The 25,209-nt window shown below is 40.4% G+C and overlaps 1 protein-coding gene across 1 annotated transcript in view; it reads right to left on the minus strand.

Annotated features, from left to right (window-relative positions):
- CENPK (centromere protein K) overlaps positions 1 to 25,209 on the minus strand; it is a 44,021-nt gene that overhangs the window by 10,216 nt on the left and 8,596 nt on the right. Inside the window, exons 3-9 of the mRNA XM_050947115.1 lie at positions 23,638 to 23,775; positions 18,531 to 18,587; positions 14,018 to 14,090; positions 6,935 to 6,981; positions 5,095 to 5,177; positions 4,890 to 4,988; positions 4,476 to 4,608 (exon numbers count right to left, since the gene is read on the minus strand). Of these exons, the coding sequence (XP_050803072.1) occupies positions 4,476 to 4,608; positions 4,890 to 4,988; positions 5,095 to 5,177; positions 6,935 to 6,981; positions 14,018 to 14,090; positions 18,531 to 18,587; positions 23,638 to 23,775 (630 nt within the window). The remainder of the gene's footprint in view (positions 1 to 4,475; positions 4,609 to 4,889; positions 4,989 to 5,094; positions 5,178 to 6,934; positions 6,982 to 14,017; positions 14,091 to 18,530; positions 18,588 to 23,637; positions 23,776 to 25,209) is intronic.

Below are 25,209 nucleotides of genomic sequence, written 5' to 3' on the forward strand. Positions count from 1 at the left end.
ATGAAATGTTACATCTGTCAAGAATGGGATTCACATTTTATTAATTCAAACATCTTATTATTAAACATGCATGGGAGTATACAGTACTCATTCTGTGTCTAAGGTTGGTAAGAAAAATCATGAGATCAATGCCTTTAAGAAAATTTTCTAAAGTTCTGGGCAAAGAGATGTAAACATGTGATTCTTGCAAAACACTGTAATTTTGTTTTAAGAGTTCAGTCCATAGTGCCTTAATGTTTACTCTTAATTTATATTGCAATTTAATATTTTTTGGTTTAAGCCTCTAGGGGTTACCCAAATACATTTACTATGTTCAAGAAACAAAATTCAGTTTTGCCATATGATTTTCTTTAAATGTTTTCCTTTTTTAATGTTATCATTTGAAACTGTCTTCATTTGTAACATAGAGCCACTTCATGAGTCTTACAAGTTAAAGGATGGTCAGGATTTATTATAAACCCCAACTTTGGAGTGGAGGAAGAACAAGGTGATTTATAAAAATTGACATAGGGCCAAATCCTACCTCTTTCCTCCATGACTGTGGAGGGTCCCCTGACAGCAGCACTTCCGAGGCTCAGCTGCACCAGAGATTATGTTTGGTAAGGGCCACAAATGGGTGAACACACATCCCGTTGTGCTACAGAGCCCTCCTTTACGGGTTCTCCTTGCACTATGGGAGCAGGGGACATGGAGACTATATTACTCTATGGGCTGCAGCAGCCTCCATGGAGTGGTTCTAAAGACACTCTGCCAGCCTTGGGTGATTTTTTTTCTTCTCACTTCTTCAGCTGGGCACTGGATTCAAGATTTGCCAGTAAGGCTAGAATTGGCATATGGAGTATCAGCATGGGAGACATTTTAAACAATTGTACAAAGAGAAATTATTAGTTTGCTACTTTTAAGTCCTAAGGACTTTGGCTCAAACATTACTTTTAAAGAAGTTTTTATACTTGCAAAATTTAAAAGATTTGACTTTATTTTTGGTAGACCAATCGTGTTAAACGTTTACAGTTTCTTAAATTAGGTTCTGATTCTGCAGTGTGATAAATTTAACCAGCACCATACATTACATTACTTTTAAGCACGATAGGCATCACCACATGGGAAAAAGTATACTTTTTCCTTCCCACAAGTACAATTTACATATAAAATATTTCTTGTAACATGAACTTTCAGACTGCTTTGTGTGACAAAAAGGATGCATCTTTCTTTTGAGACTGGAGAGTGAAAAAAATTAAGGAGGTTGCTTGAAGCAGTCTCAAGTGTCAAATTTGCAAAGCCAAATACAGATAGGGTGTCTCAGGTAGGACCATGAAAGCCTGTAGTGCATTTTAGGTCCATTTCTGTGAATGTTAGAGTAATAACAGCAGTACAAGCTGAAGTAACATTTAGTAACATCAACAGCCATAATTAGGTCTTATCTATTGGCTATATCCTTGGTCCTTTGCAAGCATTTCTGAAACTATTCCATGTTTTATTTTGCCATATTTGGCTTATTTTGTCAGTGGGGTTTGGGGTGCTGGATTCACCGCACAAGTCACAGGATGTGTGTTGCATTCCAACTGCCTCCATAGACCCCGATGGACTATATTACTGTGCTCTAGGTACCTGGAGTGCGCCAGCAGGGGCACAAAGAGCAGTTAGAATGCAACACGCAGCCTGTGACTTGCTTGGTTGCAGTGTGCCAACCCATTCAAAATGGCCACAGCTTGCCTCCTAGCAGAATGACCCTCACTCTGCAGTCTGTGCATGTGCCACAGGGGCAGGAATGCCCTCAGAAATTTCTCTCATGGTATGCTGTGAGGGACTCATCCTGCCCCCAGAGGATGGTGGGACACTGGATGCTGAAGTGGAGTTGCTGGCTGGGCTGAAAGAAGGATTAGGTGGGTTTCAGAAAGCTGGGAAAGGGACTTGTTAGGGTGGAGTTGGGGGATAAGCAATAGAGATGAAAGGGACTGTTGGTGGGGTTGGAGTAAAAAGGGAGTAGCTGCCCAGTGTCAGCTGGCTCATGGAGACGAGGCACCAATATCAGGTGCAGGCAGTGCTTGATGGGTGGTGGTTACTTACTAGTGCTGCAGGCAACTTTTAAGTCCTAAGGATGTTAGCTCAAACATTACTTTTAAAGAAGTTTTTATACTTTTCTACTTGGAGACTGTATTACTCTATGGGTTGCAACATCACATACCCAGAAGTGCCCATTCAGCCCCAGGTACTGGCAGTCATGCAGAGGGAGAAGTTGCAGGGCTGCCAGCATGTCATCCCTGCCACACGCTGCTTGTGCTCTCAGCTGAGTTCCATGCTCCCTGTGGCGGTTGGTTACACAGAAGCCACTTTTTGGGCTCTTGGCAGACACATTGGTCTGGGAAGGTTTCCTCCTGTCAGGAGAGCTCACCCATGCAACTGAGGAGCTACCCTGCAAGCCTCTCCCAGCCTGACTGACAAAATGGTGGCACTTGACATGTGTACGGCCAGGCTGCAGATACCCTTGCACAGGGGCGCTGGCAGTGGAGAAGAACACCCCTGCAGATGCAGCACTGTGTTCATCAGATCCAAGTGGTGAATGACACGCAACACATATATAATCTTCCTAATTTTTCTATATATTTGCAAAATTTGTAGATTTACATCTGATTTGATAATTTTGCAATCACATTTAAAAATTGAGAGAATTATTAAAAATTAGGGAGAGTTGGCAGCTCTGCATTAGGCATGCAAGAGGCCTCTTTGAGATCCATAGGATGCTTAAAGTTAAGCATATGCTTAAGAGTTTGCCAGATTGGGGCCTATGAAACGACCAGTTGCTGACAATGGTTGTCAATAATGGGTCCCTCTAAACCAGTGTGGAAAATGGTTTAACTACTAATGCAGACAAGGACAAAGTATGTGAATTACTATTAAATTAAGGTTATAGCTATAACATGGCTGAAAGCAGCTGTCTCTCTTTTTCACTAGCAGTTCAACCATTCCCTATCCTGGTTCTGGGAACCTGATGCTGAACAGACAAGGCCCAAGTGTCCTCAAGAGCCCAACCTAGAACCTTACTAGTTTTTTAGTTTTTGTAGCTATTATATTAAACAATAATGATAAAGTATTTGATTTTACTGTGGACTTTGATTTTACTATTTAAAATGCTCCTTGACTGCCTATTTTCCCTAAAGTTTAAAGATGACTTTTAGCTCAGTTTCCCTGAGTAGGAAGTTGAGGTTAATAGTCTAAACTATTCTCTGTAACACTTTTGTGCCAACAATATTGCTGAAGAATTAAAATTTGTCTTTGAAGAAAAATATGAACCTATCCAGATAGGAGCAGGGTACACTAATTCAGAACTTGTTTCACTAAACTCCCATACCAGCCCTCAATGATATAACCAAACTTTGAAAGGTATCACTTAGACAACAAGAACAGTTGTCGGAAGTGACTCGGATATTAAGGTCAGAAGGGACCATCATGATCACCTAGTCTGAGTTCCTGCACATTGTAGGCCACAGAACTTCATCCACCCACTTTTGTAATAGACCCATAACCTCTGGCTGAGTTACTGAAGTCCTCAAATCATGATTTAAAGACTTCAAAAGTTACAGAGAATCCATCATTTACACTAGTTTAAACCTGCAAGTTACCAGTGACCTGTGCTGCAGAGGAAGGAAAAATTCCCCAGGGTCTCTGCCAATCTGACCTAGGAGAAAATTCCTTCACGACTCCAAATATGGCGATCAGTTGGACCCTGAGCATTTCAGCATGACCCAACAGCAAGGTAACTGGGAAAGAATTCTCTATAGTTACTCAGAGCTCTCCTCATCCAGTACCCCATCAACAGCCATTGAGGATATTTGCTACTAGTGGTCACAGATCAGCTATATACCACTCCAGGCAGTCTCATCATACCATCCACTCCATGAACTTATCAAGCTCATTCTTGAAGCCATTTAGGTTTTTTGCCTCCATTGCTCTCCTTGAAAGGTTGTTCCAGAACTTCACTCCTCTGATGGTTAGAAATCTTCATCTAATTTCAAGCTTAAATATGTTGATGGTCAGTTTATATCCATCTGCTCTTGTGTCAACAGTGGCACTTAACTTAAATACCTCCTCTCCCTCTCTGGTATTTATTACTCTGATGTATTTATAGAGAGCAATCATATCTCCCACTCAGCCTTCATTTGGTTAGGCTAAACAAGCCAAGCTCTTTGAGTCTCCTCTCATAAGGTAGATTCTCCATTCCTCTGATCATCCTAGTAGCCCTTCTCTGCACATGTTCCAGTTTGAATTAATCTTTCTTAAACGTGGGAGACCAGAATTGCACACAGTATTCCAGATGAGGTCCCAACAGTGCCTCGTATAATGGTATCAACACTACATGTATGACTTAAATACGATTTGCACTTTTCCAGCATTGTGACTTGAAAATTATATAAAACCAAGTTAAAGAAAAATTAATAAGAACCTTTCAAATTTGATAATTTTAAAGAAAATCTTACTTTTTTCTTCTTTTTAGCACTTTCATCTTCTGGGAGAGGAAAATGTTCTTCTAGGAACTCCCCCAGAGCACTCAAGAGCTCTTCCTTATATGCCCTTATTTTCAGCATTTTACTTTTCAGTTCTTGTAACGCTCTAAAAACCCAATGTAAAAATAAAGTTTAACTGATGTGACATGTAATTCAATAAAAAGGTACTGCTGCTACAGTAATGACATCAATTACTTCAGTATCAAAAAGTGCAAGTGCAGCCTGTAGCATATTTGCAACCTAGATTTCAAATGCATTTTATTACTTGATTATTTGATCTTTACCAAAAAGATATCAAACATTAATATTAGATTTTTAAAATCTATTTTGTCATACTAAATATTCAATCCTTTAACTTTTTTTGCTGGAAAAAAGCACTATAAATACCTTTGTTCAGAAAATTGTACCACTTGATTTTTCATTTCTTCATGTGTTACATCAAGAGCATCTACCAATTGCTGCTGCTCATCCAGCCACTGCTGTTCTCTTTAAACATGAAAGTGAGAAAAAAATGAGAGGGAACAATGTATAATTAGAAGTTTTCAGACCTACCAAAACAATGATTCTCACTTGATTTCAATTCACTTTATACCTTTTCATGTCTTCCTTCAGCTTTTTATTCTTTGACTGAACTGTAGACAGCACCATTTCAAGATCATGGTCTACTTTCTGCAACTACAAAATTGGAAATGGAAGTGTATATTATGGAGAAATGCAACTCTATTAGTGCTATGTAAAACAAAACCTGATAGTGCTGTTGTGGTATCACTCAGATACCACAGTGACGGGAACCAAAATTATCTTGATAGACAAATCAGTAACAACCCACATCTCACATAATAGTAAACTGCAAAATGAATAGTTGGCAGAACAACAATTACAGCACTCTAAAGTGAGAACATCTCAAAGAAAGGGTGATTACTCTTAGTAATCAAACTGATGATGAATGAGGTATTCATATCTTGGATAGGGAAATTGTACAAGTATAAGACACTGCAGCCTGGTTCACTTCAGACTATTTCTCAGTTAAGAAATTTAGGGCTTGACTCTGTCAGAGGCTCCAGGCCATGCACTCCACATAGGAGTGGCCAGTACCCAACACCTTATTGGACTAGGTCCTTAGCTGATGCATGGCTTACTGAAGACTAACACTGAGATGCTCTTTGTCTTTTTGAGATTGATATGGCTCCCTTAATAAGTTTGGGGCTCTCCACTACACACTATATTTAAGATGCTTTTGTGTCCCTGTATAGGAGTTCCCTGAGGTTTATCTCCCAGATGATGGGAGAACCTGATCGCACCCAGTTACTTCCACCAGGAGGTTCTGGCACAGGCCCTTGTTCCTTACTTCTTACATAGGCCCTTACCCTTTGTGGGACTTCATTCCCATAGGGACAAGGTGAAGATCTCTTAGATGGGAGTTCCTCCTTCGGCTCCAGGAGTAATCCCAGCAGTCTCCTGTTCAGCAGTCTTGCTCCTTCACCTCAGCTGACTGCAGCTGCCTTCCTTTTAAAAGGCCTCCCATCTAGCTCCGCCCCCATCCTCTGTCTAGCACGTTCCTCATCAGTGTGGGGTCTATACACCCCATCACAGTCTCTTTATTATGTAATTATAAAATAAGATTTAAATTTGGCTCCCAGCAAATACAAACAAAATACAGAAAATATTCCCCAGGAGCAGAAGGGTTTTATATACACAGGATTTATGAGAAATGCAGTATCCCTCAGCTAAACTAACCACAAAATGGAATGTCAAACCAAACATGTAGTGGAGAGGATATTCACTCAAAGGAAAATACATGGCCAATCTTTTTGTTAAAAGAGCATTTGTATTGGCAGTTTGGTTCCCTGGCCTGACTGATACAAGACAGAGGAAAGTTGCTGGGAGGTTGCCAAACCAAAAAGGTAGGTGAAGCAAAAGTTATTTTTAAACAAAACCCATATAATCTAAATGTGTCTTTATGTGTTAGCCAAAGTATAACTATTCATTTCAATGTTATAGCCACAAGAATATTCCCAGCTAATGTTACATACCAATGTCCAACCAATATATTGAAATGCTACCACTAACACATTCTTTATTTGTCCTTTCTCCCCCAGTCTGGAAGAACTCAAATAAATATTTGCATATATTATTTCTGCAGAACTCTAGAACTCAGAGTACTGCCTCTTCTGCACAGCACATTATTTTTTTTCCAATCATATCTTAAACATAAAAGACACCATATAATAAGTTCTGATAAAAAGATCATTTTCACTACAACTAAAAATATTCAGTACTTACAACAAAGTTTAGGAAAAAGCAAATTAAAAAATTAATAGTGCTCAAATGGGCACACATAATTTCTCATGGCTAGCCAATCACATGAAAAGAAACTTGTAAAAAACCTACTTGTAAGAAGTTACTTCTAAGTAATGAACTAAGACACTTACCTCTTCCTTTCCTAATGCTACCAGAACATCTAGATTGGTGGAAATTACTGAAAAATAAAACAGATTGTTTTACCTGATTTTTTTAAAATAAACAAATATTAATAAATTTAGCAAAATAAGCAGGCCTAATTTTTGAAGAAGACATACTATTTGCATTATCATAGGGATGAAGTCAAATATAAAAAAAATGGCCCTATCAAATGTCAATCTGCACTGAGGAAAATATTGTTTTAATATTAATTTCCCCCATGGTCCAAACTGCACACATAACTCTACATATATCCCAAACTGAACTCCAATTTTAATAAAACTTGTCTGATCAATAGGTATGACAGAACTTCCTCCAGCCTACAAGCCAAAGTTTTTGCAAAACATTTTAAATCCAAGCTATGTAAGAGGATTGTTTGATACAAGGCACCTTTCTCAGGGTCTTAAGTCTTTTTTAAGAATAAGAGAAACTGAGGTAATTAGAAGAACATGAGAAGACGTTCCCCTTTGTTTAAAAAAAAAAAAATCTTTCACCAGGGATCCATCAACATATTCTGCAGTCATTTATAATATTCCTCTCAAAACCATCTGAACTTAGTGCTTTAGGTTATGTTTACACTAACAAAAGTCACCCTTCACTCAAAAACTCCAGTTGTTCAAGAGAAAGAAGAGGTAATTGGACATCATTTAAAAAAATGGATTAAATTATGGAGAGAGCTGATTATTGTCACAGAAAGAGAGATTCTTTTTAAAAAGGTGCAAATACAAGAGATCTCAGATTTCATTAATTCAGAGCTTCCAGTTTGTTTGATAGATCTTGCAATCCCCTTCAGGAGATTTGAAGAGTTGATTAGGTGTGCCATCATCCTCCTTGCTTTGCTCATATGTGAATAAAAACATGGATTTTGAGAAACTAAAGCATGCATTTGCAACTTTTTATGTAATGAGAGAAATTAAAGCTACCATAGTAGCTTCAAATTGTTATAGCACCAGAAGCATATTTGTATGTCAAAATATGGACATCAAGATCTATAATATCTCATCCTAACATAAGCAATTCCCGTGATAACGCTTTCTTTTTACTAAAAGGGAAAGAAATTATAGCTCCCCATATAGAAGCATTAGATGTCTTCCAAAATACAGGGTGCACTTGATACATTTGCAAAAATAAATCTATTTTAAAAGATTTTTAAATAAAAGTTTGGTTAAACCTCCATGAATACTGAACAAACTGTGAAGCAGTGATTTCAGCAGTGATCAGAGTATGAGCTGATACTGAAACAAGGAAGATTTCTGCACCCAAAGTGTGTTCAATTAAAGTGTGATTTTAAAAAGTGTCAGATAAAGAATTACAAGCATGTGAGACAGAAACAAAATCACAAAAGATGAGTAGAACCTCCCTGAACTAAGCTGATATTAATCATCATCATGGCTTTATTTCGTGATGACAATGACTTGAAAATGTCTTAAATGCAGAATTCATTTAGTTAGAGTTCTGCTCTTCCCTTTCAATAGGCCAAGATCCAGTCAATGACATTTGATATGAAGAATCCAAAGAAACCAATTTTCTACGCTTTGTGATGATCAGAAATTATTTCTATCTTGAATTATCCACTTCAGTCCATTCAAAATCACTTGTTTCCTACCTCTTCCTTCAACTTAAAGCATTTCTACCTAAGTACTTATATGCCTCCTTTAATTGTAATATCCGAGTGCCCATCAAGTATTTAAAAATAGACGCAGTCTCCTGCAGAAGAGAATTCAATAGTCCACATGCAGTAAATTCGGTCTCCTGCGCTATCACTTGTGGAGGTCGTGGTGGTAGAAGGAGAGGGAATCTCTTAAGCAGCTAGGGCCAGTCCCATGAAGGACTCTGAATATCAGGATAGACACTTTGAATTGTTCTGTATTCAGCGGTGAGCCAGTGCATAGCATGGAGCACTGGGGTGATGTGCTAAAGGCAATTTTAGTCACTAGGCATATATGCTGATGCATCTTCTACCAGTTGGAGCCTTTTCCTGGTGTGTGGTTTTATTCCTACATACAAAATATGAAGAAAAAAAAAAATCAAGCCTGGAGGTCACAAATGGAATAGCAAGCCAATGTGTAGCATGATTGCAATGCAAAATACTACCAGATGTTAGCAATGCAAGGAATCATTACTATGCAAGCCTTTGCATGGAAACGCCAATTCAAGTGATAGGAATCTGGCACAATATTGATATTATGCACACAAAAAAGGTACTATACATAGACCACATATGTTTTATAAACTTTAAAATGTGGTTAATTCTTATTTTGAAACGAGAAAAATTCAAATCTATTTTAAGTGCCAACTGCTTGTTAAAAAGTTATAATTCAGCTGATTAAGCATCTCTAGAGCTATATATAGAGTATCAGAAACCCAGAAAGAACAAGAGACTAGAGAGTCTTGCAAAAATAAAAATTTGCATTGTGGATTCAAGCCTGTGTGCCAAGATTTTGCCCAATGAAATTTGTAACTGCCAAGTTATAACCCCCAAAAGCAAGGTTTATAATGGAAATGCTGACAGACTCTCAATTATAGTAATTGTACTGGTTATTGCTAAAAATATACAGCAGGGTACAAGACAGCCTGACATTCAGGCTCTAATATTGAGTTGTGGCAACTTGACTAATATTCCTATCCCATATTTAGCATCATTCAGACAGCGTTTTCTATTAACAAAACATCTTCTCTCACACAGTGAGGAATAGATACACTGAGAAAATTCCAGATGGACACAGAACAGTGAAAGCATGGCAGTTCTTTATTTTCATATAATGGCCATAATCTTATGACATCTCTTAAAGTTAATCCGCACCTCCAACGAAGTGGCTCAAAAGAGAATTATAAGTAATAAGAGAAAGCCAAGACTGTAAAAGGATAAGTTATATATATATTGTATGGAATATAGTTGTAGCTGTGTTGGTCCCAGGATACTGCAAAGACAAGGTAGGTGAAGTAATATTCCCTCACCCACCTTGTTTCTTGAGGTTATTGATACATTATATACACATAATTTCTGTACTGTAAAATTAACATATGTAATAAGAAATCTAACCAGGTACAAATAAATTAGAACATTATGAGCCAACTAATACTCAAATATAATGCTAAAAATATTAATGCCACAAGAATCTATTTTTGTAACACAAATAGCTTAAGATTTTAAAAATGATTAAATATTTATAGTACAAAAACATCAGCATTTATCTTAGCAAAAATAAAAATTAAAAGTGCTTGCAATCCTTATGTTACAAGGATGATCATCAGCAGTGGCCAAGAAGAAAGATTGCCCCATAGGACAGCATTGCACAATTTGGTACAATTGATCTAATTTTGGTCTACTCCTTTGTCTTAAACATTTGGAACTGATCACTGCTAGAGACAGGTCCCCAGACCAAACAAACTACTTATGCTTTCCTATTATGGAAATTCTTATCACCCTATATATAAAGAGAAAAAAAAGTAGCATGTTTAGGAAGAGATGGTTAGGTTGCTGGTATACTGTGACCACTGCCTACCACCTTTATAGTGCAGGTAGTCCAGCGTGGAGAGTACTGGTGCATGCCTTCCTGTGCCGCTTCCGAGGGCTCTGATACGACCGGCAGCTCCTTTATCTCCATCCGAGAGGTCTTCTGCAAAACCTCTCCGGGCTGCTTGTCTTCTACTAGGACCTCCTCCGGATCTGGAAGCTGTTCTCAGCGACCACGTCCTTGGTGGCCACCGAGGGAGCAGATCTCCTCATGGAGCTCCTGCTACACAATTCCCAGCTCCGTGTGTGGGTGGTGGAGTCCCCCTCGGTGCGCCAGAGGTTGGTCCTTGCAGAAGTCAGGAGAGTCGGAGACCTCCTGGACTACGACCGGGGAGACTGGCTGGACCCCCTGACGCTCGCTCAGCACATGGGGCTCTCCAGGCCTCATACTTGTCAGCGCGTACTTCAGGAGGTGAGGGCCGCTTTGTCGCCCACTGCTCGGGCCCACCTCGACCGGGTCCTGCGAAAGGGCACACCCAACCTACCCTCCACCCCAGGCCCTCCGGACCTTTTCATCAGGCCCCTGCCCCGTGGACCCAACCGGCCCCCCTGCCCCTTCACCGTGAGCCAGCTGCAGGACTTGCAGTCGTTCGTTTCCAGACTGCGCCAAGAAAACATCTATACATGCTCATGTTCCACACCTTTCACTTCCTCACCCTCGTGTCCCACCCTGACACGAAGTGATGGGCGCTCCTGCCACCTTTCAAGAGTGAGGCACCCTGGTGGGCTAGCCTATACTCTACCCTGGTCCCGAGGCCCACTGGGGATATCAGTTGGTGGCTCCTTCACGGGGCAGTGAGCACAGGCGTGTATCTGGCGCAGTTTACCCCCATCCTGGACACTTGCCCCTTCTGCACCGTGAGGGAGAACCTGGAGTACGTTTACCTGGAGTGTGCCAGGTTGCAGCCCCTATTCCGGCTCCTCTTAGACATCCTGTTATGTTTTTGGTTGCACTTTTCCCCTCACCTTCTTATTTATGCACTTCCTATCTGTGGCCCCACGAAGTCAAGGGACCTCCTAGACAATCTCCTCCTGGCCCTGGCTAAAATGGACATCTATAAAACAAGGGAGAGGAGGCTGGCCAATGGGGTCTCCTTTGACTGTGGGGCCTACTTGCAATCCTCTGTCCATTCACACATCCGGGCAGAGTTCCTCTGGGCGGAGTCCACTGGCTCCCCTGACACCTTCAAGGAGCAGTGGGTGCTGTCCGGGGTTCTCTGCTCTGTGTCCCCGTCAGGTTCCCTTCATTTGACCCTTTGACTGCACTCCTGTCCCCCTGTTATTTCATTAGTTGTCCCCCAGAATCATCTGGCTTCCAGGCCCAGTGGATCCTCCCCTTAGGCTGTGGGGAGGTCCTTTAGCAGAGGGCGCCCACTTCCTAGATCCCAGTAGGACCAATGTAGTCCCATTGATTTCTTGTACTTCTGCATCTGTCTGTATCCATCTGTTACTTTGTCTTATATTTATTTAGCTGTAAGCTCTTTGGGGTAGAGACTGTACTTTTGTTCTGTGTTTGTACAGTGCCTAGCACAATGAGGTCTTGGTCCATGACTAGGACTCGTACCCAGCACAATAATATAAAATCAAAGCTATGGTGTCTTGTGGAAAGTTAAAAAAAAAACATTATATTTAATATTTATTCAGTTGATATTACATAAGGAGCAGTAACAACACCTAAATTAAGGTTGTCTAGTACTTCCCATTGTAATTGTTTTCATTACTTCCAAGGTACACCATAAGTACTTAAATTTAACAGAGGAGGAGAGGTGCCTATTGCTATTCCTATTACAATCTGTTCAGATATTGCTGAGTTATAAACTGTTGAAAACCACGATACGCCATTTGCATTGTGATCCAATCACTTTGGAAGCAACATAAGCTAACCTAGAATAGTTCAGTGGTTCAAGCATTGGCTGCTAAACCCAGGGTTGAGAGTTCAATCCTTGAGGGGGCCATTTGGGGATCTGGGGCAAAAATCTGTCTGGGGATTAGTCCCGCTTTGAGCAGGGGGTTGGACTAGATGACTTCCTGAGGTCCCTTCCAACCCTGATATTCTATGATAGAAAAAGCACTCTTATTCCATGTGTGCACGAGGAGAGCTATACCAGTATAATTATGCTGCTAAATCTCCTCATGTAGACAAGTTCTAAAATAAGTTTGTATAGAAAAATGATCTTTGCAGATTAAGAATTCATCTGTTCTATCCAGAGCCAATCTTCCATTGTGGAGAATAAGATGACATTTTGGGCTATAGTACCATCAGAGATATTCAGTTTTGTGTCTTCTTGTTCAATAGATTCTGCTGGATCTTGCTTTTCCAATGCCTGGCCAAATTAGGGTATTTGGTAAACTCAAGTTAACTACAATTCAATTCAGACCAAATGGTGCTGAAGCTAGTGGGTAGAAGAGGGCACCTTGAAGAACTGATAAGGCTATGAATGTTTTGTCTGATAATAACTGCTAAGAACACAGGAAGGATGCATACCCTTTATCTCAGGGGATCTGCAAATGTTATGGAATTACTGGATCAGTAACTGCTTTTGAATTCCCAGAATGCTGTAATGTCACAAAGTGTCTCTTATCTTTGTTTGGCCTGGTGTCTGAACTCTAAATCCAAAAAGGATATTGTAATGCACTGTAATTGAGTTACCCTCAAAGTTATCTTGAAAACTTCAGCTAGTAGACACTATGACAGTCCACCTCTTGACTGGAGCGGGCCAATATGAACGTACCACACACACATAATAAATGTTTTACACTGCTTCTGAATCCAACACTGTATGCATTACAAGGTATTGGTTACCTATAAAACCCTCAACAGCAACAGTTTTCTGCCAGAATGCTCCTGTAATTTCTATAACTAAGGACCAGAATTCTTGATGGAGGCCCTTCAGAAATTGCTATAGAGGCTTATTGATAACCTCCTGGAATATTATTCATCTCTTTGGTGGCCTGATTTTTAGGAGTGCTGAACACCAACAAATCCCATCCTATGAAATGGAGTGTTAGGCTATATTTACACTAGAGAGCTTACAACGACACAGCTGTACTGATTCAGCTGTGCCACTGCAAGATTTCTCATGTAGCTGCTTTATGCTGACGGGAAAAAGCTCTCCCACTGACATTGTGCTGTGCAATGACCACTTATGCCAGTGAAACTTATGTCGCTCAGAGGTGTGTTTTTTCACACCCCTCAGAGAAATTTTGCTGACATAAGTGGTAGTGCAGACATAGGCTTAGAGAGAGAAGCAGTAGTTCTAAGTTGTGAACTGCCTCAATCATTGCAACAGGTGCTAACTCAGATGTCGGTGCTACAAGGAAGAAAGCACAGACACAAAAGTGGAAGGACACTATTGTAGGCAGTACTGTAGTTCATTTTGATTTCTGCAAGGTACCTAGGTGTGATGATCCATGCAATATAAATATTCTACATATGCACACTCAAATGCTTGGATGAACGATGTGTTGTAAATCCAAGATAATCATATAAACTTTGGTTTTAAACAAAGTCTATAAAAATATTAATAAAAATCCTTACTTTCAGGACTTCGTTTCTGCCACTGATTATACTCTGCTGTTAAAGCCTTCACTCGCATCATTAACAATGAAAGCTGTAAAACAAGAAGGAAAAAAAAAAAAAGAGTATTTAAAAACTAACTCTTGAAATGTGCTGAATAGTATTTGAATAAAATGAGACAGAACATGGTAAAAAATGATTTAATATTCCATGAGGAAGAATCTGGAAGATACAATGGAGCACATTTTACTAGTTTTTAGAATCTCTATTGTTTAGTCTATTTGTTTTGATAATGTACAACTACTTAGAGTTAATTATTTAGATTTATACAGAATAAAACAAAAGATCACCCAATCCAGTGCTCTGAGTGCCCTTGACAATGTTTAAAAAATACACTAAGAGACCTATCAATTCCACCAGATCCACTCAAATAAGAGTGACAACATAAATATAACTGAAATCAATCAACCCCCACACAATCCCCAGAGTCCCACACCCAGCTGAAGCTATCTTCCATTTCCAGCATGCTCTGAAAAGTGACAAATTTGGGCTGTCAGAAGGAACCATTAGATTATCTAAACCAGGGGTTCTCACAACGTATTTTTTGGTGGCCACCAACTCTTGCTGGTTGCAGCTCTGAAAATTTTTCCTAAAATACTTAAGGAACTTTAGGAAAAATGAATAACTATGCATATATACATGTCCAGATCATTGTAATTTATTTACGGAGGTTTTTTTTTGGCAGACTTAATAATAAAAATACTGTAGAGTTGTCTCTATTCTTTACTGGACTTAAACAGAATAGAAACAAAAATAAGGTGCTTTGCATATTATTATTATTATTTTTAGATTCCTAGTTAGTAAGTCTGCTATTGTGAAAAGTGATATTTGTATGTTTGTTAATATCACTTTTCACAGCAGACTTACTGAGCCCTGGTATACTGGGAGACAAATTACGCCCTGGATGAGGAGGCGGATAAGGAGGCAGGGGGGCCAGGGGCAATCGGGGTCTGGAGGAAGCACCGGGGGTCAAGGTGATGGTGGGGTGTGAGTCCAAGCATGGAGCCCAAAGTCCTGTGGCTGGGGGACAGAGTCTGCTGCCCACCACCCCAGGGCGGAAGCCTGAAGCCCAAGACACACTGCAGCTGGGAAGGTGGGGAACTCATACTGGTTGCTTGCTCCTACAGTGTTTGTGGCTCTGGAAGGCGCTAGGGACCAACGCCTGCAGGCAGCCCAGGGGAAGAGCTGGTGCTTTGCCTCTCCTTCCTCTCCCCAAAAAATCACAGCCCAGGATGCTGTGGCCACAAGAAAAGCCCCTGGTGGCTGCATTTGAGAAATGCTGATCTAATCTGACCTGTGTACCAGAAACTATTGATTTTACCCAGTTACTCCTGTACTGAATCTAATAACTTGTATTTGACTAAAGCATAACTTGTAGCTGGCTAAAGTATATCTTCCAGAAAGACATCCTGTCTTGGTCTGATTACAACAGAAGATGGAGAATCCACCACTTCCTTTGGTAGTTGGTTCCTATGGTTTGTCATTCTCAATGTTAAAATTTGAATTTGTCTGGCTTCAGCTTCCAGCCATTCTCCACTAGATTAAAGTACTTCTAGCACCTGATTTTTCTTCCTGTGATGGTGTCAAGGTAGTATCCCCACTCTGAACCTTAGTGTCCAAAAGATGGGGTACCTGCATGAACCCCTCTAAGCTTAATTACTAGCTTAGAAATGATAGAGCTGCCACCACCCAAAAATATAGTGTTTTGGGGCAGTTTCTGGCCCCCAAACCCTTCCCTGGGGACCCCAAGACCCAAAACCCCTTGGGTCTCACATAAAGGGAAATAAACCATTTGCCCCTCCTCTCTTCCTCCCAGATTCTCCCCTCCCTGGATAACACTGGGAGATCCCTGTGATTCAACTCCTTGAATCTTAAAACAGAGAGGAAATTCACCTCCCCCCCTTCTCTCCTTTCTCCCACTAATTCCCTGGTGAGTGCAGACCCCCTCCCCTTGGGTCTTACACAAGAAATAAAAAAAAAAATCAATCATGTCTGGCCTCTCCTGGCCCCCAGAGAGAACAAAGCAAAGACCCAAAAAACACAAACAAAGGCTTCCCTCCACCGAGATTTGAAAGTATCTTGTTTCCTGATTGGTCCTCTGGTCAGGTGTTCCAGGTTTACTGAGCTAGTTAACCCTTTACAGGTACAAGAGACATTACCCTTTACCATCTGTTTATGACAGATGGTACTTGTACACTATAATTAAGTCACCTCTCGATTTTCTGGTTGATAAACTAAACAGATTGAGCTCTTTAAATCTCTCAGTGTAAAACATTTTCCATAGCCTTAAATAATTTTTGCGGCCATTCTCTGCACCCTCTTCAATTTGTCAACATTTCATTTAAAATCTGGTCAACAGAACTGTATACAGTACTCTATCACCAGTTTCACCAAGGCCATATACAGAGGTAAAACCACCTCCCCACTTCTACAACACTGCGTATACACCCCAGGCTCGGATTAGCTCTTTTTGCATCACCACCACACTAGGAGCTCATGTTGAACTGCTTTGTCCATTCTGACCCTTAAATCCTTTTCAGTGTCACCATTTTCCAGGATACAGTCTCCTACCCCATTCTGTAGGTATGGCTTTGTTCTTAGCTGTCGAGCTTTGCATTTGGCTGTATTAAAATGCATTTTGTCTGAATGGGCCTAGCTTACCAAGGGATCCAGATTGTTCTGTATGACTCCCTTGTTCTCATCATTATTATTTATCACTCCAACAAATCATGGTCATCTGCAAATATTATCAGCAGTGATTTCAGATTTACTTCCAGATCACTGATGAAAAGTCTTCAGCTCACATGCCTCTGCTGACCACAACTGTGGCAGTAATGTCATGGAGAGAGAGAGAGGTGGTTTCTTTGACAGGTAGATTCCAGTCTTTTCTAAATCAAAACCAACAACTTAAAAATCAATCTGGAAACTAACAGGCAGCCAATGCAGGTCATAGATCACAGGTTAGTAGCATCCATGACAACTTTTATAACATTTAAGTATACTACCTCTTATCTCATAGCAATTCAAAATCTAAACTTTAAAGTCTTCACTTTATGCGTAAGGGCCTACATATTCGTATCTGTGTAAAAAAGGACTACTTCTCTGATTTAACAGAGCTTTATTATAGTAGTATTCAGCCCCCTAGTGTACTGCTGCTGTTGAGATACACTGAGGCCTGGTCCACACTACAGCATTAAATCGATTTAAACAGCGTTAAATCGATTTAACGCTGTACCCGTCCACACTACAAGGCACTTAAATTCGATTTTAAGGGGTCTTAAAATCGATTTCTGTACTCCTGCTCAACGAGAGGAGTAACCCTAAAATTGATATTACTATATCGATTTAGGGTTAGTGTGGACGGAAATCGAAGTTATTGGTCCCATTCTTTTACTGAGCTACCCAGAGTGCACCGCTCTGGAAATCGATGGTAGCCTGGGACCATGGACGCACACCACCGAAGTAATGTGCCCTAGTGTGGACGCGTAAAATCGATTTTATAAAACCTGTTTTATAAAATCGATTTTATTAATCTCGATTTTACTCTGTAGTGTGGACGTGGCCTCAGAAACTGAAGCTGGAAAACACAAAATACCATTTCAGGAGATCATGTGAAAAATGAAGCTAAAGAATCTTCACTTCCATTTATCAAAATGTTTGCTGCTCCCAGTTGCAGGAGAGATGAAACAGTAATAATTTCCTCTATTTCTAGAGCATTTAAATATACTAAAATAGGTACAGGCATTTGAATTTTTTTTATAAAATGTAATTTAGTAAGAAATGAAGTGTAGATTTAAGTACAAAAGCTACTGTGATGATCATGCATTCCATAAAAGGTAGGGCAGACTCAAATTAGGCTTTCGCTCAGCTAAAAAATTCAAGATTAAGATGCACCATGAATCATCAGCCAAGTTCACAGAATAAAAATATCAGGAATTGACAAATTAAGGTCAGCTTTTTACTGCTTGAGAGAACCCATTATTAAAACGGTCACACATTATTAATAGGGTCAATAAGGATAAAGTAGACAACTTTGTATAGGGTAAGTGAAGAATGTTCACCTATTTCCTAGAAAAGCAAGATAATTGGTATTTGTCTGATAGAAAACAAAAAATTGTCCATTGAGTCATAGGCGCCAACTTTTCCCAGCGCCGGTAGGTGCTCGCACCCTGCCCCGCCCCCTCCCTGCCCCTATTGGACTCCTTCCCCAAATCTGCGCCCCGGCCTGCCTTTTCCCTGAGTGCGCCGCGTTCCCCTTCTTCTCTCCTCCCTCCCAGCTCTTGCTGTTTCCCGGTGGCAAGCACTGGAGCTAGGGGGAGAAGTGGCGCGCTCAGAGGAGGAGGCAGAGGTAAGCTGGGGCAGGGAGCTGCTGGTAGGAGCAGAGCACCCAGCAATTTTTCCCTGTGGGTGCTCCAGCCCCGGAGCACCCACAGAGTCAGCGCCTATGCACTGAGTACAGAAAAGATGGACTTACCTGAGCATCTGATTCTGGAAGTGTTTCTATTCCTAGCAGTGTTAGCTTGCTCTGACACTTAGCAGAAAGAGAAAAAACAGTGATTACTTATCATTCCTCCCCTTCTTAGGCCAACCAAATAGCGATTTAAAATTCCTCCAAAATAATGTTGTTGTTTTATAGTTAGAAGTATTAACATGGCTCCCACCATGTTGCTGGAGGCCATGCCTGAGAGGACAATGTCAGAATGTTTCAACAGCAGATCACAACAAAAAGGATAGGGCTGGGCTTTCACTAACTGAAGAAGTGCAAGTGGAGGCAGTACAAAAAGATGGTTGGCCACCTGGAAAGAGAGACAATAGCTGGGAAATGTCTGAGTAGGAGGAAGACAGAGCTCTGAATACATGGGGATCAGGTGGGAAAGGGAGGCTCAGAGACAGGACTGAAGGGGAAACTAAGAAAGAAAAGTGGGGACAAGACTGATTGGGAAAAGAACTGAGAGGGAAGTTAGTGAATCAGCAGCGATGGCTCACACTTTAAACCAGCACTTCCCAGACTTTGTCTTTGTTCTCCTGAAGAAGTTCAGCATTCAGATCATGTCCTGCTTCAATCACACTGTGAGTTGTTCAAGCTCTATCCATATCTTAAATCTTTATGCTATGATACATCCTATCCTTTCTCACCTGCTTTGATAATTCATGGAATTGTTAATGATGTTGGCATACAAAATATCCTCACTGGCATCTGAGTTAGCACCCACTGAAATGAATGGGACAATTCTTGTAAAGCTATTGTTTCTGGTTCTTTGGAAACTTGGACAGACATTGCTGCCTCAATTACACTGGAGTCACATTTCAAAGTTTTATTGACTAGCATAACAGCGAAAGACTTATTTTTCATGAAAGCTAAGACTGGAAAGCAACCGAAAACATCTGTCCACATCCCCTGTAGACTTCTGCACCCCCACCAGGGCAGCATGCCTCATACATTGAGAAAAAATGATTTGAACACAAATGGCCCAATTTTCCAAGGTGCAGACAAAAGCATGAAAGGGGGTCAATTTAAAATGTAACTGGCACCCTGGCAAATTCATAAAGCTGAAATCTAACAAACTCAGTTTGCCAATATATAAGACAATCCAGTAGGATAACTCCTTTTATTGAGTACAGAGAGAGCTAGCTTACTAGTTTTAACACAGGTTTTTTCAGGTTAACTTTTAACTTGAACAGTATTTCTCATATCAGCACATTTACTTATTTTTAACCAACCAATAATTTATTAATTGACCCTGTACCACACTAACATACCATCAACAGTCAAATATAGGCAATGCAAATTACCAAGATTCTTATTCCATTTACTTACAGTCATAAATTCTCAGTTCCTCACACATTTATCATACTTCCAAGAATGCACTTGTCTTTAAGACCCCTTTTAAGAATATGGTTACTACATTTTGACAGGATTGGTCCACATGGGATAAATTTTGAATATTAAAAGCAATTGCTTAAAAATTCTTTTCAATATCTTTTAGGCCAGTGATTCTCAAACTTTTGTACTGGTGACCCCCTTTCACACAGCAAAAATCTGAGTGCAAACCCCCCTTATAAATTAAAAACACTTTTAAAATATTTAATACTATTATAAATGCTGGAGGTGAAGCAGGGTTTGGGATGGAGGCTGACAGCTCACAACCCCCCATGTAGCTCACAACCCTCAGTCTGAGAACCCCTGTTTTAGATCAATTTGCATGGACTTACATAGGAGTTAAAATCTAAAATATGGTTACTTGAGCTCTCGCTAGAGAGTGAAGGCTCAGCAAGATAACCTACAGGCATTTATATTAAAGACCATAAGGGGAAATACAATCTTGGAAATTAAATCTCAGCATTTCTTTTTATCCTCTTAGCCCTGGGATGGAGGGATAGTCCTTTCCACCCAGCTGGTTCAGGTGCTAGATGCATTTAGGATTCTGCAGCTGCTTGTGCTGGGTTCAGTCAAGTCTCTTGAGCACATGGTAACTTCAGTTTTATATATCCTAATTTCAGGGCTGGTCGGAGGGGTCCATCTTCTGATTCCTACTGGACATGTAACAAATGCACATAGTATGCTGTATCAGGTAATCATTTGTGATTCCTACTGGACATGTAACAAATGAGTGGTCAGATTTCAGCTTAATTTCTCTGCTGTTTCCCTTGGTTCCCAGTAGATGGTGATGGTGTACAAACACATTTCTTTAATCTATTTCTTATGGGAGGCTTTTAAAATTAGATTCATTTCACTGGTTGTATTGCACTATTTGCTCCTATTATCAATTGGGATTCCCCCCTTTTAAGCATTTTTTAAAAAATATACCACAGTTATACCCTGGTTTATATTTTTTTAACATTTCTTCTTACTTGTGGCATACAATTTCTATTACTGCTAAAATGCAACAATTATTTACAATGAAAACCAACAAAATTCTTATCTCCTTAATTTGGAGGACATAGATGTAACTCACAATGCAAACAAATGTGCAGATTCTAATTTGGGGTGAAAAAGCTGTTCATGGTATATGTGATTTACAAGAAACACAATGTTTACAGTTAGTTTGGGACTGAAATACTGCATAGGAGAGCAGCGTATGACTCTTGCCTGGTAACTTGGGGATTTTTTTAAGCTAGGTTGGGAGGGAGAAAGAGGTTTATACACATGCAAATTATGAGAGATTTTTGCCTTGGTGATTGACAATACCCTCATTTAGAGAGACAAGGTGGGTGAGAGAATATCTTTTATTGGACCAACTTCTATTGGTGAAAGAGTCAAGCCACGCAGAGCTCTTTTTCAGGTCTCATACTCTCATTTAGTCATTTTGGTTTCTATAGTTGAGGGAAATGACCGACCTTGGCTCATGCATGGGCCCTTAGACAAAATGTCTCACATTATGTGAACATTTTCCTATTGTCTTCATAGGTGGACCCCACTATGGGATAAACAGGTGCATAATATTCCAAGAAGTTAGTAATGGGCCTACAGCATCTTTCATTATTAAGTTGTACGTCAGTTTCCCCTGAGAACTGCATATTTTCTCCCAAACACTACATGACTCAAGCAGTGGTTTCGAAACTTCATCCTTAATAGTTTGGAAATAAAGAATAAAACATATTATATTTTGCTATGTAATAAAGGGTGAAAATGATTATAAAATAAATGGAATGTTAGATGATAAACCACATAATCTGAGCATGTAATATGCTAATCATTAGCTCTCTGCTATTACCTGATACAGCATACTATGTGCATTTGTGATGTTATGTCTACAAAAAGGAGAAAGAAAGCGGTAGCTGCAGCTACCAACTGCCATCAAAAATTGTGTGCAAGTATTTCCTTTATTGTTCTAAAGAGATTGGGAAATCATTACACTGAACATCTTTGGTGAGGTGTAATGTAAACTGATAAAATTTTTGGATTCTCCTCCAGTTCTGAAAAGTTGGTGGCAAGAGAGATCACATCATCCCGGATAAAAAATTGGAATGATATTTCTGTTGATAGTTAGGAAGAGTACTTGATAAAGCAAGAGACATTATTCCTTGCAGCTTGTTTAATCCCAAGTGATGCACTATATCAAATTATGTACATACAGTAAAGAATCCTACAGAAAAAAGGAAGTCCTAGAATATACTTATGATTGGACATTATTTATGGAAAGCCCCCAAGATTTACATAAATTTAACATAATTTATTGTAAGTCACAAATATTTAAACTATTTTTTATTTTGACTTTTTAAAGGTGATTCCTGTTTCTAAAATGTCAATAACTGAGCAAAAATGACTGAAGAAAATACTGCAAGTACAGTCAAATCCCGCCATAATGCGCCCCCCAAAACGCGAAATCGCATATAACATGATCGCAGGTTGGCTCCCCTTTAAGGTACAGTATAACACAGTATGATATTGTACCAATGGTTCCCAACACCATGGCAGGGGAGAGAAGCTGCAGCCCCGCACCTGCTGGGGACAGAGAATTCCAAGGCTGCTGGCGCTGGTGCTCTCTGTCCCCGGCAGGCGGAGAGTCGCAGCTCCTCCTGAAGTGGGAGGGAAGCCGCGGTCCTGCACCTGCCAGGGAGAGAGAGCACCGGTGCCCGCAGCCCCGGAGTTCTCTGTCCCCGGCAGGCGGGGGGCCACAGCTCATCTCCCCTGCTGGGCACTAGGCACCAGGGGTAATAGGCGGTGCACCTCAATGCACCGCTTTGGAGACCACCTGACTGATTTGAAACCCTGCTATACCGCGACCCAGCATTTAGCATGATGGGATTTTTTGGACCCCAAAGGTCGCATTATAGCGGGGTTTCACTGTAGTTCTTGAACTAAAATTGATTGAACAGATTATTCATGTGCATTAGTTGGGTTATAGTTTTATTTATCTTATTACCAGTACACAATACTCACAATAATACACTACTGTGTATGAATACTACATAAAATCCTATTAAGCCATTCAGAATCGAAGTACCATAATTTAGAACATAACTGCTCCTTTCACATCCAATTGAATTAGAATGGGTGTATTAGCTCTTTCAGAATGTATAGTGAGTCCTCAAAACCATTAAAAAACATCAGACAGAGATTCTGCTATTTTTTTTTTAAAGTAACAATAAAAATGTGGATAGGCAGCACAGTTTACGGGTTAAGGCATTGGCTTGGAAGTCAGAAAACCTGAATTCTATTCCTAGTGTTGCCACTGACCATTGACCTTTGGCAATTAACATCACTACTCTATAAACCTCTGCCACTCTCTGTCTTTCTCTCATCTACTTAGTATTTGTACAATGTCTAGCACAGAGTCTAGCACAATGGAGTCCCAATCTCAGCTGAGCCCACTAAGCACTAATTCAAACAAATAATAATAGTTAATATTTTTATTTGTTTTTAAACTTACACTACATTCCATTTTGTTAATAGAAAATAGACATAACATCAATACTGCAAACAAAAAAAATCACATTATAATGGATCCCTCAGTGCCATTTACACTTTCACTTTTGGCCTGTATTTTGCATTATTTTCTCCCAGCCTTCTCTGTGAGAATACATGCTTCTGAAGATGACCTACAATAAACTTAGTCTATTACTAATGATATGCATACCTCTTCCATCTGCCTCCATATCTCCTCACATTCATCCAAGAGTTCTTCTTTGGCATCTACAGAACACACTATATTACTGGTGATTGTTGGAGCCAGATCATGTTGGTATGATGACATATGTTTTGCCAATTTCTCAGCCTATGAACAAGCAGAAAATAATTGTCATTGTCACCACAAACCTTCAAGTGCCATAGTATTACAGAACACGGAGTGACTTGAACTCTGGATTCCCATAAAAATCTACATATTTCACCTTTTGGTAACATTTAGTATAGCCACCACATAATCTTCAGGGCCAATCATTACTACAAAAGTACACAATCATCATACTAGATAGTAATGTAATAGTTATATATGCCCTAATAATCAAGAGGATAAGAACTATGCTAGTCTGGTTCAGAAATACATGAAGCCAGAACTGTTTCAGCCTAACAGAATTGAGGGGAAGGATGGAACTAGACTGAGGCCTAGTCTACACTACAAAGTTAGATGGACATAAGCCACGTTAGGTCGAGTTAATAATGTATGTGTCTACACTACCGAGTCCCTTCCACCAACCTAAAGCGCTTGTAAAATCAACTTCTGTACGCTACCTCTGTGAGAGGCATAGTGCTTAAGTCGACATCCAAGCATCGACATGGGGATATTGTAGACACTGCGCCATGTAACTTGAATGAACTGGCCTCCAGGAGGTGTACCACAGTGCTCCACTGTGACCGCTCTGGAGAGTACTTTCAACTCCACTGCACCTCAGCCAGGTACACAGGAAACAGCCTGTGTAAAGCCCCAGGAACTTCTGAATTTTCATTTCCTGTTTAATCGGTGTAGAGAGCTCGTCAGCACAGCTGATCATGGATGTTCAAGGCTGCAAACACGCTCCAGCGTGGAGCACGCAGGAGGCGGTGGATATTATTGCTGTGTGGGAAGAAGAGTCTGTGAAGGCAGAGTTCCGATCCAGCAGAAGAAATGCTGACATTATGCCAAAATTGTGTGGGCATGGGGAAGAAGGGCTACACCAGGAACACACAGCAGTGCCACATGAAAATAAAGGAGCTTCGGCAAGCGTACCAGAAGACAAGGGAGGCAAACAGTCACTCTGGTTCTGAGTCTCAGACATGCCACTTCTATGAGGAGCTGCATGCGATTCTTAGTAGTGACTCCATCACTACTCCAAAACGCTTCATGGATACCTCCCAGGAGCCCTGGACAACAAGAAGGAGGACATTTTTGAAGAGGAGGAAAATGCATGGCAGGCAAGTGGAGGATCCAGTCTCCCTAACAGCCAAGAACTTTTTTTAAACTGTGGAGCCCATCCGCTCACAGGACTAATTGTTGGTGGAGCATGATGCTGTGGAAGGCACCTCTAGTGAGCATACATTTTCAATCAAACTGTAGGGGTTACATGATACTATTTTTAATGCTGAATCTGAATAAAAAAATTGGGTTAGTGGTTATCGGTGGCCACTCCAGCTATGCAGAGGGTGCCCTCCAAAAAAGACTGTTTGTGTGCACGGGGATTGCCCTGGAATCCTCCACAGAGATCTCCAGGAAGCTTTCATGGAATTACTCTGC

Source organism: Gopherus flavomarginatus, chromosome 3, assembly GCF_025201925.1.
Source record: "Gopherus flavomarginatus isolate rGopFla2 chromosome 3, rGopFla2.mat.asm, whole genome shotgun sequence".
Taxonomy (NCBI): Eukaryota; Metazoa; Chordata; order Testudines; family Testudinidae; genus Gopherus; species Gopherus flavomarginatus.